General features: G+C 38.5%; 1 protein-coding gene across 1 annotated transcript; it reads right to left on the minus strand.

Annotated features, from left to right (window-relative positions):
* Positions 1 to 4,647: 4,647 nt before the first annotated feature.
* Positions 4,648 to 15,646, minus strand: LOC101862059 (B9 domain-containing protein 2). The gene is made up of 4 exons (XM_005105380.3): positions 15,551 to 15,646; positions 12,180 to 12,306; positions 7,653 to 7,778; positions 4,648 to 6,186 (listed from the first exon to the last, which is right to left on the minus strand). Exons 2-4 carry the CDS (start codon positions 12,265 to 12,267, stop codon positions 5,873 to 5,875), a joined length of 528 nt encoding a protein of 175 aa, XP_005105437.1. The 5' UTR covers positions 12,268 to 12,306; positions 15,551 to 15,646; the 3' UTR covers positions 4,648 to 5,872.
* Positions 15,647 to 15,743: the final 97 nt, after the last annotated feature.

The following is a 15,743-nucleotide window of genomic DNA, read 5'->3' on the forward strand; positions in this document are numbered from 1 at the left end:
CCCATTCAACGCCTTTGTATTCCTAACCCCAGTCTGGGAATCCTTCACAAAACAGTCACGTGCCGTCACATTATCTGCCAAAAAGACCCCCTCCCTCCAAGGGAGGTCACTAGAGTTAATGAGGAGTTGAGATGACTGCACGTCCCTTCCTCCCTTTGCAAAGGTTCATGTAAACCCACGCTCCCTGTAAACACACGCTTAGGAGCCCTCCCGAGCACCATGCGTTTAGACGGAGACTACTGTAGTTATCTTAACGGGAGGAGCTACCCTTGAGGACCATTTTCTATGTTTGTTGCCCAAGATCAAATCTATGTACACATATAAGTCAGACATAGTAAAATCTCTTGATACGCAATTTTATTTTGGCACAGCTACAGCGGTTGCTATGGAAACGGCCGTCATCTTGAAAATAAACATTGAATTTCAAATCCCTAAGGCTTTTTTATTTACAGACCAAATTTGGTGAGAGTATACCTGAACCAGACACTATCAGAGTAACAGCAAGTTTTTTTCAATCAATGCAAAAGAAAAGAAAAAAAATGAGAATTTTCCCAAGTATAAAAAACCTTTTTCTAAATTTAGGTTGCGTAATCGCTTGCCAATGGAAAAGTATTATTTTTGTCGCAAATATCTCTCTGTTGCATTGATGGCAGCCTTGCCATCTATGTTTCCTGAAAGTTTCATGTCAAAAGGATGAAAACTAAGGAAGGAGTAGGGAAAAAACTGCACAAAAATTACATTTTGCGAAAACCGACAATAATTGTGAAAATTCACTATATTAATCCATCCTTATGTTTTTAAAGGCAATTTACCTGGAGAATAAAGTCTTTCTCAACTGTATCCATGCTATTTTTAGACAAAAAACTAGTTGATCTTCAAAAATCAGCCAACATAAAATGTGCATGGCCTGACCCAAAATCTGCAAAATCAAGGGTCGCTCCTCCCCTTAAAGCTTGTTCATTTGTCTTTCTTTTGATGAAAAAGTTACCCATCTATCTTAAATAAAAGTAAAAGGCAACTTATTTATATTTGAAGGAGGTGGAGGTCGCCTGGTGTCGGAGGCAAATACAAACATTAGCGAGAAAATGGCCACCCTAGTTTATTGACTTCCAAATCTTTCAGAGTCCTTGGAAACTGTAAACTTACATTTTCTGTGCCCTTAATCAACTTTTTCAACTAAAAACCACACAAATGTATGCTTTTAAAAGGACATAAATGTGGTGTGTCAAAAAGTAAAAATTCAATAAAAATTGCCTAACAGGAAGAAAATTGACAGTTTCTTCGATTTCATTATTTTGACGATCGCCTGATTTCGCCCCAATGCCTCACATAGGCCCTCATTGCTATTTGACCCTACGGGCATTGTCTTCCATGCCCTTCGGATTGCTAGTTGCTAATTTAGAATTTAGTATTAGGCCTAATATCTTACGCATAAAAATCAAGAAACTGGCCTTCATCAGCATGTTTCGGATTTTTTAATTTTATCGAATTTTTGTTTTTTGGATCAACACTTTTCATGCCCTTTAAAAAACATTCTGTGTGGATTTTACTGAAAAACGTTGATCAAAGGCATAAAAGAATATGTCAATTTTCAGTTTCCACAGACTCTCAAGGTCAGAAAATAACTCAACTTTGGCGGCCAAAGTCTCACTATTCTTACTTCTGAAACGAGGCGACCCCTCCTCCTTAATTCGCCAATATCTCTACTTGTATCCAAGATAAATGGATATTTTTTAAAATCAAAAGCAAGGCAAATGGACAGGCTTTAAGATGATACAACTAACTCCTTAAGCCCCAAAATTGACGAACGCCTGATTCCACCGCGTCGTGACACATATTATAACTGAACTGAACAGTTTCTTCAGCGTTTTGGAAGAGATCTTATTGATCTTCTTTTTGCAGGATTTATTTTATTGGAATTTCTGATGACAAGGTATCTGCCATATGCATGAGACCTATTTTTCAGTCCTATCAAAACAAACTAAAACTAGAAACATTCTTGTATTGTCAGAAACTGAACAAGGTTACTCTTAAAGGTGAGGTGAGCACGAAAAACGAATGAGTCAAGCCATACAGAAGTGCAAAATGTGAACAATATGAGACATCCAGAAAAGCAAGGGGGGGGGGGGACCCTCTAGAGTATTGTATGTTAGTGGCACTGTGGGCTGAATAACCAGCAGTAAGCTATCACTATCATTGATCTCAGGGAAGATACATTTAGAGAAAAATGAACCTTCTGACTTAAATTGTCCTGTAGAACATGACTATAGCGGCATCCGCTACAGTGGGACCATCCCTACAACGGGACCTTACCGGGATCCCTTATTTTTACGATGTAAGCTCAATTACCTGTGCTCGGGTTTAGCGGGGCAAGGAAAGGCCTGAATTCAGATACAGCAGGAAAGATCTAGAGAGTTCTAGTTGGGGAGAAGGGGGTTGGGGGGGGCTGTAGGCGGGCTCCAAACAGGCAGTCAGCAGTGCGGCATTGTGATTGACCAGTCCAGTGATGAGCGAGGTGGGGCAGGTGGCAGAGAGAGAGTTGGTGCGGAGAGACGCGTTACATGAGCCTCTCAAAAAGTGATGTGCCATATGATCAATATGAGAGCATATAGGCCAAAGGCCTAGGCCTAGATCTAGGCTAGGTCCGAAAAGTAAAAAAAAGAGGAAAGCGCGTAGATCTAGTGTGTGATTCCTGATTCAATGAATTGCAGTCATTGATGCTCAGGTATACACACGCATCCACTTCACCTGAGTTCTACAGTAGGCCTACCGGTACGATAGACAGCACAAGCAACGAGAGCGAGGAAAAGATGGTTTCCAACAAACACAAAAGGAAATGCTTCTCACCCGAATCAATAATGGCAGAGATATTCAACAAAGTTGGCAAGAAAAGGAAGACTAATCTAAAGCGATCATTTTATTGATTTGCAAGGGAGGTAATTAAGTGGATTTAAAGAAATTTTTCGGCAATTTCCCCTTAGCATTCCTATAGCGGGAACTTGCCTACAGCAGGTTTTTTTTTCTGGAACCAAATGTTCCGCTATAGCCGTGTTCTACAGTAGTAGATCTGAAAGTTTTTCGTTCCCCTCAATACAATTATTGGATCATTCCGGAGATGTGCTTTTTTTTAACCCTGCCTGTCATTGCTAACCAAGATTGAGTAGAAAACAGCATCTCAGCAACAAGCAGAGGAAATCGATTTTAAAAAAAGGCTTCCCCTCATGGGAAGAATATCATTTCTTTTGTGTGCAAGGCATCCTATTTATGACAGAAGTTCTCAAAAATTTAAAACAGAATCCTCTACAGCTCACAGTGAGGAGAGAAATCTGATTCATAATAAATGAGAAAGTGTTTCTAAGGTGTTCCTTGATAAAAAAACAACAAAGTTTTGTTTCTAAATTTTATTTCAAGAAGTATAGTAAGTACTTTTGCATACATATATATAATTTAATACACTGTACATGTAGTATGATTTACAAACAATGAAAATACAATTACCACAGACACGACACTTTCAAATTTCACTTAATATTCTTACATAAATAACATATATGACAATGACCATTTCAAAAATATAAAAAAGAGAAGGATCCAGACTAACATATATTTAACACAAATTCTCATTTCCATGCTGTCATACAGCTTTCATTCATTCTTTCAAATAATGTGCACGCCTTCACTTTCAGTATTTGCAGCATCTCAAACAGAGAAACTTTTACATCCGTCTACCGCTTCTGTGCGTCATCTTGCTTTTTCAAGCACTTTATGTTTACAGTAATATCAATGAGCTTTGCTTATTATATAATATATCGCTCCCTATTTGCTTCTCACATTATATACTACTAAGAAAACAGAGCTAGAGGCGAAGTGTTAAGACAAAGAATTTCAACACAAAACTGGATAGTCCAATACAAAGTAAAACAAGAGCCCTGCACTAGAAAGAAGTTTGAGTCTGATTTATTGTGAAGAATCAAGAATCAGCTATTTAGTAGCTCAGTCGCAAGTTAGAAACAAAAAGCACATAATTTGTTCCCCCACCTGACTTGCCATAATCTTTTTCTTGCAATACAAATGTCTTGCCATAGCTTTGCTGGAGACTGAAATCACAGACTGCAGTTAATACATTTTTCTAAGCTTCTGTCAAGCCTGAACAATTATTATGTTTTTTTCGCCCAGTGTATCAGTTAATACATTTTTTCCACTCAGTATTATTAATCAATATATGTGTTCCAACGCGGCTGAATCAGGCGCTCGTCAATTTTTGGGCATACAGAGTTATTTACATTTCCTTAAAGCTTTATCATAAATTTGGAGAAAAGAATACCCTCCTATCTTGAATAGAAGTCAAGGTATTTGCAAATAAAGGAGGTGGGGGTCACCTGGTATGTGAGGTAAAATTAGTGAGAAAATGGCCGCCAAAGCTTGGCAACTTCCAAAGCTTGAGTGTCGTTGGAAACCGGAAATTAACATTTTTTGTGCCTTTAACGAACGTTTTTCTGTAAATTTCCCACAGAAATGCATTTCTAAAAGGATGTAAAAGGTGTTGAATTAAAAACAGAAAGTTCCAAAAGAAGTGTCCAACTCCCCAAATATGTCTATTTCTCTGATTCCATTGTTTTGACGAGCGCCTGATTTTTACCACACTGCCTTACATATGGAAACAATGTCAGAGTGAATATCTTTCTTATAAAAGTCACTGTGCGCTGTCTCCTGTCTTGCGGAAGTTGATGTACGTGCAAATGAAGTGCAAGAGTGACAGTCCACCTTGACAAGGACACAAGATAAGGACACCTCTTAGAAAATTGTATGAACAAACAAGCTCTCTTCTTTTTCAATTCTAAGACAAATGAATGGTGAATTGAATGAGACCCAAGGCACAGCACCAGGAAATTGTGGTCAAATAATATGCCAAACATTCATTTAAAACTGAGATACTAGCAGTAGCTTAAAAAAGTATGAAAAGTACATGAAAGAGCTTAGGGCACTTTTTAGAAATCTATAAATAGATTCTAACCTTCAACATACATTTAAGAGAGCACAGTAGAGCAGTGTTCTCATCCCATAAGCTGAATAATGAACTATCTCACCAAAAATCAAAAGAGAAAAAAACATGGCAGTTGCAATAACAACACTATACATGAAGAACAAACAGTGCTTTTTAAACTCGGATAGAGACAAGATAAGATATATTTATGACATGCTGGAAAAAATGAAAAGACTATCAACTATCTTTACCTTTAGTTTTACAAGATTTCTGAATTGTGAATGTAACTCCATTGCCGTAGTTCTGTGTTACTCTAAAACTAAAAGAAAACGCAAACTGAACGTTATTCATACTTTTACCGGCATATAGCTGAACTTATCAGGGACCATACAAATTGTAAAACAAATCATTTTCACAACAGCTTAGAGAAATGAGTCTTCCCGGCATGGACACATTCAAGTAAGGGATATAATGCTCAAAAGAACAAGAGAAAATTGACTGAGGATTACTTCCCTTTAATCCCTTCGTGATGTATGGTTTTTCCAACGTTTACTGCACTCAATTTTTGCTAGCCAGGATGTTCAAAGCTATTGTAGTGCAGATAAAATCTCCCACGGTGTACGTAGTAAGGTCTACGCGATTGCTGATTTTAGGCAGTATATTGTACGGAAGGACAGCATCTTGGCACACAATGTTGGACGTATGGTGTACAGGAGTGGTCACGAAGTGGTTAATACATGAAAGTGTAGTGGAGCAGAAAAATCTAGTTCTCAAAGTGCTTTTTTGATCCATATGAACAACAAAACCTGTCTTCTCATCCTTTCACAACAGAGCAGTTTATCCCATCCACACATCTGTAGAAACTACTTGCAAAGTTACAGGTCAGCGTCAACACTCGATACCAAACTTGTCAAAGTTCCTCAGGATCACCCCTAGTCTCAAGTGAACCTTGCCCATGGCGATGGTCTGAAGTCTATACCTGTCTGCACCACTGTAGATCAGATCGGGGTTCTTTAGGTGTGGGCCCCCGCCCAGGAAGTACTGAGAAACACTTTCCATAAACGAACCCGTTGGTCGCCATGTGGGACAGTCTATTTCATGGGTTCCTGGAGATGTGGGTAAATGAACGAACCCATAACCATAGAGCTCATTGCGACCAAACGCATCTTGATGCCATACCTGGAAGTGGAGACGAGGCCAACCTGGGGAATTCAGTGAACATACACCAACAATCAGGATAACAATGCCAAATCACATGAAATGTCCAATAATTATATTGTTAGCCAGACAAATAAATAACTGTCGTGACCTTGTTCTGACAAAGTGCTACTCCAGTAATATTTACAAAGAGCACAAGTAGCAATCTAATATTGCAAGCAGTTTAATAGGGAAAGATCCGAAGTCAATGAAAACAAGCAGGTGGTCAGGTTTTAATTGACTGTCTGTTGTGAAAGAAACTGCATTTTCAGGTGCATTTTTTTATTTATCCTTTTGTCTGTTGGTGGCGGGTCTAATGATTATTGTGTTGCTGATCATGAAACTTTTTTGCCCTAGATTTATGTGTTGTTTTGGCCTATGTCCTGCTACCCATCCCTGTTCCTTAAGCCGGAAACAAACAGGACAGCTTGGCTGCACAATAACCTGTCCAAAGATAGGTGCTGCTTTGAGCCAGATGCTGAGCTTTTAGAACTGCTCCCTATTAGGTAAGTTTTTAAATGTTTCTGTCTACACAAAATAACACACCATAGTTGAGTAAATGTTCCACTCATCATCCTTCATGGCCTCACTCACCATATGCTAGGACAATGTCTCACACAAAGTCAACACTTATTAATTTTTCACTGTTGAAGCTTTTGTTCACATATTGGTGTTCTCCCTCCACAAGTCCTGTATAGTTTGTGAAATTTAAAGAGATGCAGCTCCTGTGGGTGAAGCTCTATTCTGAAAGCTGCTAAATTTAGAGCAACTGAAATCTAATGAACACCCGATACAAGATGTTTGTCCTAAAAATTTTAATTAAAAATCACAGAAAAACTACGCACTGCTAAAATTTGCAGAAGTAGTACCTGTCCCTACCACATGTGTAAATAAAGGTGAAATTGGCCAACCGTTTACAAAGTTGTTGACATCTAAATTGAAATATTGAAAAAAAAATCCAAATTATAACAAACATGCCTTGGAGAATGTAGTCCGACAAAATCAACAACTATGAACTGAGACTTAGAAAAGTTATATTGTATTGTAGGAGGAGAGCTGAACTTTAAAACGGGATGTTGTGTGGTGTTACAGCAAAGGTGGGGGTCGCCTGGTTTCAATGGTAGAATTAATGAGAAAATGGCCGTCAAAGTTGATTATTTCCATAGCTTGATAGTCCATGGACACTGAAAACTTACATTTTTTTTGTGCCTTTAATCAACGTTTTTCCGTAAAACCCACCCAAAAATGTGTTCTTAATTGGACAACAATTGTGTTCAGCCAAAAAACAAAAAATTAGATAAAAAATTACCAATCTGGCAGAAAAATGCCAGTTTCTTCAATTTCATTATTTTGGCGAACGCCTGATTTCACCACACTGCTTCACAAATGTCAAATTTCATACTATTAACAATGCAAAAAAGCTGAAATTGGTTTTTAGCTTAATATCAATGTTTCTTTCTAATCAACAAACCTTGTATCCCCTTGGTGGCAAAATGTACATCTATTGGATGGGCGAAATAAGCAGCATCATGACTCTGTGGGTTGTCAACTTGTGTCTGTCCTTCTCTCAAACCACTCAGTAACTTCCAGCCACCACCTAAGAAAGACAAAATAAAGGTTACAAAGAGTAAAAACAAACAATGAGGAAGTACTCCACATTATTCACTCACTTGACTATCTGAGAATCAGACCGATATCTCACATGATAAAAAACTTTATCTGATAGAATGATAGGAACACAAGGGCCTTCAAATACATTTTTTTTAAAGTAAGACACCATGACAGTGTCATGAGTGTCTATCGAGTAGTTTTTTTTTAAATGGCTCGGATTTTTCGAATGATTTGATGCAACAAAGAGATGAACAACGCCAAGAGTACAGATTACACTGGTGACAAATCTGGTACAAATCTACATATGAACAGTTTTTGGAACAATACGCGACATATCCATTCTTCCAGTTTTGAGAAAATGGACATTTTTGTTTTTCACTCGTTTGCTGAATAATCATGAATAACTTTGGTTTTACAGTAAACATGGTGTAAAGATTAATTGACTTTAAAATATTGATATGTTTAATTCTCATATTTTAGATTGATGAAACCTCTGCGCATGTTTTACAAAACGGGACCATACCTCCCTAGTTCAAGATCCAAAAATAAGTTTTAAAAAATATAATTTTGAGTCATTTGAGACCAAAAAAAATGTAATTATATGCACAACAAAGAACTCACCAACAGAACTCCTAATTGAAATTTCAATATCTTTGCACTATGACTAGATCTACACACTGTCTTCAAAAGAAATACCTTGCACATAACAGAAAATAACCTACATCAAGATGTCTAAATGCCATTGAACATGTGACACAATCCTCATAACTCACAAGCACAGGAAGATTTCAGTATGCTCTGACTTGGACCAATTTCCCGCACTCATTTAAGAAGAGACCTGATCCAGATGTTGCTAGTTGATCATGGGTCTATCGCACATGCGCGCAGCAAAGCAAAGTGAAGAGGAGACAATTCCTAATCACCTAAACGACAAACCTTGTCCAAGCCTAAGCCGGCGTGGTTCTTCCATCACTAGGCATAATTAATAAACATTTTATGGTCATCAAACCGGCTAGTTTACGGATAGGAAAAATGTGTAATTTTCCCACATTTGCGCACTTCCGTAATCGGGGTCGTTTTTGTGTAATAATTGCGCAAAAAGCATAAAATTAGGGGAGTGTGCGTGACATATCCACATTAACTCACTTCAGACGGGTCACACAACAGTTGCGTGACCCCCGCCGCGACGCTCGCGACGGGTCACACGAGCCTTGCGTGACCAACTTTGGAATTTTTTTTTCGCTCTACAAATCACGCACGGATCGCGAGACCCGCCTCGTACCCTTGTTTGGCCAAGCCTGAGCTACTTAGACTTCGTTTCGTATCTCTGGGGCCGGTAGTTTTTAAGTTATTGAAGGTGAAGGACAGTGACCCCAACTGGGTTTGAACAGACCGGAACTCGCGCTTTGTTTTTTTCTATACAGCTCATAGTAATCCGACAGTCGCGTCGTAGTAACGGTCGAAGAAGTCGCATGAACCAGAATCACATAATTTCGCCGTTTTCTATACTTCTGTACGTTTTACTAGTTTTAGTGTCTCAGAATATGATGTGTCTAATAGTTAGGATCCTGGATATGTACCTGAACACGGCCCGAGTCGTAGTTCTAGGGCTAGATCTAGCACTAGTACCGGTGTTGTTTTTCGCGCAACGAAATCACAACGCCGTGCCGTACATTTGTCTATGTATTTTCAGTGTATGGGTCTGAATCAATGCTCAGACCAGCTTTTATATATTCACCAAACACTCGCACATGTATACAAATCAAACCAGAACACTTTGAACTTTTATTTTTGTTGTTGTAGTGAATTTCATTCCACTTGTCACGTCTCTGGAAATTTTTTGGAAAATCAAATTCATGCTAATTTTTTAAAAATCATACAAATTAAAGTATTAAACTTAGACAACTTTGGTTTTTTGTATTAGATTAAGCTTGAATGTTACTTTACTGTGTCAAAAAATAATTACAATACGGTAATTCTGAGAGTTGTGGTGATTTATTGAAATACCCCCAAAAACGCCAGTCTTCAACGCTTGTGACTGGTGAAAGGGCCCAGTCGCAAGTGAGTTAAATTAGTAAGGAAGAGAAAGAACGTTAAAAAAACTTTTGATGACCACAAGCAAAGTCACGTGGCTCCAGGAAAGAACTTGATTTGTGTGCAGAGGTTATATGTTGCAGTTTGTCAAAAGAAAGTCTACTAGTTTTGTCGCGCTTTGTAAAAAATAAAAGTAACTTTCTGCTGGGGAAAAATTCCCTTTGTTGAAAAAAAAAAGTTGACTCTGGAGTGTGCCTCACCTTTCTAGAGATTCAATGATACTAGTTTTGGCCAAACTTTGAAAGTGGCGGTCGCTGCGTTTTATCATCAAATTGTTCATATATATTATATGTACTACCTACAATTATAGCTAATACGACAGCTACATTTTCAATTTGCAAGACTTCTAGGTTCAGGAACTTAAATGTGACCGTTCATGATCTGAATTTGAATCTTGCTGCTTTGGCAGAGATGATCATCAGCCAGGCATACGCAGACTTGTTATTTGAGCCAGAATATAAAATAGCAATGACCACGAAAAACCTTTTTTTGCCAGAAAGTGTTTGCAAATAGGTGCACTGTGTAGCTGTATCTTCACAGAGCATGGAACTTTTTGAATTTTTGAAATCCATCAATAAACAAAAAAGTTACGAATTTTTTAATCAATTAATTTTTGGTACACTTTTATATAATGAAAAAACCCCAAAATATTGGACGTTCTTTGGTGAGTTTTGAGACAATATTCGTCATAACTCGCTCATTTCTCGGAGTATGTAAAAGAAACTTGGCAACCCAGTACATTTTCTAGTGCAGAATCTAGTCCTGCTTTCAGATTTTTCATAGCTATCCTACTTTTTGAGTTATGAATATGTAAATGAAACTTGGCAGTCTGGTACATTTTTTAATGCAGAATCTAGTCATGCTGTCAGATTTTTAATATCTGTCATACTTTTTGAGTTGTAAAGACATTAACAGGTAAAAAAGTGGCGTTCTTTACAGATTTACAAAGATTATCAGTCATATATGTTCTCCCAAAGTCATGATATTTGAATGAAACTTGGCAACAAAAAAGGTTCCTCCTTGCCAAGCAATGCTCTGGATCAATTTGTCACAAAAATGTAAGTAGAGAGCTGGATTTATTAGTCTAATAAATCCAGTTCTCTACTAGTAAAAGCATGCATACTTTGTTATAGAAAATAAGATCGTCTCTGTGTATATCCATTGTTGGACAGTGTCCTATTGTGTGGTAGATTAAAATGCGTTCAGATAATATAGTTTACAAGTCATGGGAATATTTCGCATGTGCAGGCTACAACTCATACAATAAATGTAACATATTTACACCCCCCCCCCCCTTTCTCTCTCTTTCTCTGTCTCTCTCTCTCTCTCGCATGCACACACACACACATGCACGCGCACGCACTCAACGCACGTGTGAACGATAACAATGTATAAACGGGACTATCTTCCCAGACTGGACTAAATAAGTACCATCTCTTTAATAACAATCTTAATGCCTCACTTTTCCAAACAGAGCACACAGGACGAGTCCAAGTGTGTGCTTTCCCTAGAGGGACGGAATAGGCTTTCATAATGCAAACACAATGCCATACCACTTCTCAAGATGTTTGCTTTTCTGTTCCTATTCTTCTGTCATGCAATCAAGCAATTAAAAATGACTACATTTATTGTATTGTGACTAAAATGCAACAAAAACGCAAATTATCAAGGCCCCCGTTTAGTTTTCAAGTATCCTTCCCCCCATTTCCGGTTCACATAAGCGAGGCCTCGTTTGTAGCGCCCGAGGCGATCGATGGCTGACGACGTCACTCAGTGGAAATTTCCCAGCCGCCGGTCGTTCACCCAGCACGCGCTAATGGCAATGCCGTTTTTTCCCTTAGTTACTCCCATATTTTTAAAGATTACGCAAAAACCGCTAAACACAGAAGCGTGAAATTTTAAGGGAATAAAGAAAAATGGTGTACAACGTATCAGTCAGTTTGACAAATCACAGCTCCGAAAAATCTTCAAAGCGCACTACATCAACCACTTTCGCAAACGTTTTCGACTACTTCTTGGATGGGTACAAAGTTGTCAAACTGCATACTACGAGATTGACCTCTTTTCTGATTGGCTGCCAAGTTTCATTCATATATACATTCACGAGAAGCGGCGTGGGAGCGAGTTGAAGACAACAACCTTTGCGTTAGTGCATCCCACGAAACACCCCCGCTGCGGGGGCCAAAATCGGCAGAACAAAACGCGTTCGGTGGGCATTGCTATATAAAACTGTGAAAAAAAGAAAACATTGTGCATGAATCTATGTAAACACAAAATACAATATTTTACAAACCAGAATGAATGCCCCATTTGCAAAAAAGGCTGTGGTCTGGAAAGCCTGAAGCCCCAACAATTTGTCCAATCACGTGCACCTCAGCCATTTCTAAATTTGTCGAGAAATAAACTGGCAAACTTTCAATCTGCAATAACAAGAACAAGTAGATTAGAACAATAGAGCATCATAGAGGTATGGGCATGTTCTAGTAGCTATAAACATTGTTGTTTCTCACAGTGACCTTGCATTTAAGTTTGTGATGTCAGTTTGCTTATAACAAAAAGAACTTCTCAAGGCGGTCCAAGGCCTTTGTTTGTTTTCATTAAGGGTCATAAAATCCCAGACAACATTGGGAAATATCAATAAATCAATCCCAAAAGTCTAATAAATACTGTGTATACTGTTTTGAAACTTTATGGCTTGGCAAGACAATCACGCTTGCAATTTTTTTTTCTTACAGTCAAACCTCGTAATACCGCCCCATGTTATACTGCCAGCAACACTTACCAGATATCACCCAATGAACAAAGGCTGGCGGGTGCCTGTGAAGCTTTTTATATTGTGAGGGCTCACGCAAATCTACGTGACAGGTCTGAGGTGACCTTAGGAGTGACGAGTACCAGGTTTAAAACTTTTTTTACAGATTATTTATGGTTCCTGACACATACGTCAGGTATTGTGGTGAAACCAGGCGCTGGTCAAAATATAATGAAATAGAAGAAAACAGTATTTTTCCGTCAGTTTGGCAAATCAAATTTTTGTTTTCGGGCTCAACATTTTTTTGACAATTTAAAAACACATGTCAGAGTGACTTTTACTGAAAAACGTAGAATAACTCACAGCTACCCGTGCCGCATACGACGAGGTCATAGTATTACTCTTTATCATGTACCGTTTCCACTGAATCCCTTTGCTGCAGCCCCTGCGGCATTTGAGTTCAGAGGTATTTTTTCTACGTTATTACCCCAGCATATGTACTGACCTAGCATGAAAAGATTACAAATGCACTTCTGGTGCTTTGGGTGCCAAGTGCCATTAGAGGGCAACGTTTCCGTGTTTATCTCACAAAGGAGTTATATTTGCAGACAAGAAGTAAACCGATTTCATGAGCAAAAGAACAACCAAAGCATACATTAAAAAAAAAAACCAAAATACTAAATCTGGGACATTCTTGGAAGTTTTGATTGGTGTGCTCAAAATCATAGTCCAGGAATTATTCTAAAAATAACATTTTCGGCAAAAACTTACAAGCAAACTCAAGATTGTAATGTTGAAATGGGGTCTGAAACTGCTTATAATGCAGGTTCTACATCCTATATTTGATACGTGTATAAGTTTTGGAGGAATAGATACTAATACATCACATTTTCTGCACAGTTTTGTGAGATCATGAAGCATCATGAGTGCGTTTTTCCCCACGGTTTGGCAATGGCTCATATCCCTACCCTACACATGACATGCGATTAAACGTAGAATGATGCAAACTATTTTTCGGTAAGGCGCCCATCTTGCTTGACGTCAGATCAGATACCCCTCCGATCACGTGACTACATCTAAGCACAGTCGAACCTGCCCTGACGGCCACCTCTATAAGACGGCCACCTGTACAAATGGACACTTTCCATTTCCCCCCTTGCGTTTTTTCTATATAATTTAACTGTGTAAAACGGGCACCTGTCCAACGTGGCCGCGGCCAACTATTTCAGCACACAACCCCTATCACACAAAGCAATAACACCTGTCTTAGACGGCCATCTTAGTGACTCCATTAAGCTTTGTCATAAATCAAGCATTGGCCCCTGGCGTTGTGGACGAGCCACCATAATTTAAAAACCTGTCGTTGTTAGTTAATCCCTCCAACTGATCATGTTGCGTAGGCCCCTCCCACTGTTGACCAATAGGTAACTAAATTAATTTTCAGATGCTGGGGAGGGAAGCGTGTGATCCCTCATAACCCATAAGCCCCGCCCAGAATCCATACACAATAATCGCAAGTGAGATGAGTGGTCACTGTTTACCCAGTCTGTAACAAAGTCACAATGGACGTCAGCATGAACTTGAGACAGAAGCGTTGCTTGTTCTCCTCCTTGTTTGACACATTTCGTTTTATTGTCACCCGTACACAAAAGCAGAAACAAAAGAAAAGAAAACCCAGTGAAAACAACAACAACAATGTAACTACCTTCGGTTGGGACCTCAGAAAGGGAGGGTTTGTTTTCTCAAAAAGGAATGGTGTGTTTTCTTCTTCTTGATCAGTCCTGCCTAAGACAGCCACCTGTCTTATACGGCCATTTTCCTCCTTGACAATGGGTGGCCGTCTTACACAGGTTCGACTGTATAGCCAACTGCATGGCACCAAAGATGGAAGTGTCTATGTATATCATGCTTAATGTACACACCTCTCTCTCGGAAATTCTGATGGCTGAATAGACAGCGCATATTCTGCGTTTGAAGTCGCGCAATAATTTTTGGAGCGGTTCGATCCGGGTCCCGGACTGTTTTTTTTTTCTCTACTCCTCCTCCCGACTGACCAACAGTCCCATAAATTATCATTTGTAAAGCTGCTTTGTAGTTGTTGTCTTTTTAAAAAACATATTAGTGATTAAAAATGCAGAAGAGGGGGGGGGGGGGGGGGGGATGTGCTAGATCTAGATATAGATCTAATCCTCCAACGTCATTACGGCAATTTTCTAGCGGATTGTCTTTGTATTTACCGAGTTTCAATTTCAAGCATCACGGTTCTTAATCTTACTGTTCTGAGCATCAACGATCAGATCTAGAATCTAGATCTAAGCGATCTTCCATCATAATGTCCAAGTAGGTCTACTATCTAGATTTAGATCTAGATCTAGATCTAGATCTAGATATCTAGATCTAGGAAATCCGAAATGTTACCGAAAACACGTTGTTCCATGTAGGTATCCCAGGAAGTGAGGACATCACAGTACTAAAATTAGCAGTCAATCAAAAAGATTCATCTTTTCTACGTTTATTAACGGCATGTCTAGCTACCCTACCCCAGTAACTTGAAACACTAAACTAAATCCACGACTTTAGTATTGATATTCTAGTACCTCAGACCAAACCCGACATTGCCTATTCTAGATAGGCTGGATCCTATGATATTTTTGCCTTTCTAGATCTAGAATCTAGATCAACAAATTACACTAGATCTAGATCTACTACTAAACTCAACTGCAAGTTGAAACTTGATATTTCAAGCTTTTATTGAAAAGCAAAAAAAAACTTACAATAACAGGCATTCTGAAATTATGTTTTTCATCAAACGTAATTCATAACATCTAAAAATCAAAGAAATTATAAGCAAGGCTTTACAGGCAACCATTAAAGTAAAAAATATTCGAATAAAAACAAACAAATTGACAGACCGCCTAGATGAGTTCCTCCATGTTGTTATTCCTTGTTGTTAATACAAAAACTACTTGGTGGCCGCATTTAAGTAAAAGGAAAATATTTAGCAATGAGCTATATGGCTCTTTGTTGAAAAATATTGATTTTAAAATGTCGTTCTTTATATATGTCAACAGAAATCGTTCGTAAAATTTTATTTTGAAAATTTTG

Source organism: Aplysia californica, unplaced genomic scaffold (assembly GCF_000002075.1).
Source record: "Aplysia californica isolate F4 #8 unplaced genomic scaffold, AplCal3.0 scaffold00468, whole genome shotgun sequence".
Taxonomy (NCBI): Eukaryota; Metazoa; Mollusca; class Gastropoda; order Aplysiida; family Aplysiidae; genus Aplysia; species Aplysia californica.

Bases quoted from the DNA above. Each gene is read 5' to 3' on its own strand.
- LOC101862059 (XM_005105380.3), bottom strand. From the start codon at position 12,267: ATGGCTGAGGTGCACGTGATTGGACAAATTGTTGGGGCTTCAGGCTTT. The intron at 7,779-12,179 runs GTTTGTAAAATA...TGTCTTTCTTAG, and splicing joins CAAATGGGGCATTCATTCTG to GTGGTGGCTGGAAGTTACTG. The intron at 6,187-7,652 runs GTTTGTTGATTA...TGAATTCCCCAG, and splicing joins TGCCACCAAGGGGATACAAG to GTTGGCCTCGTCTCCACTTC.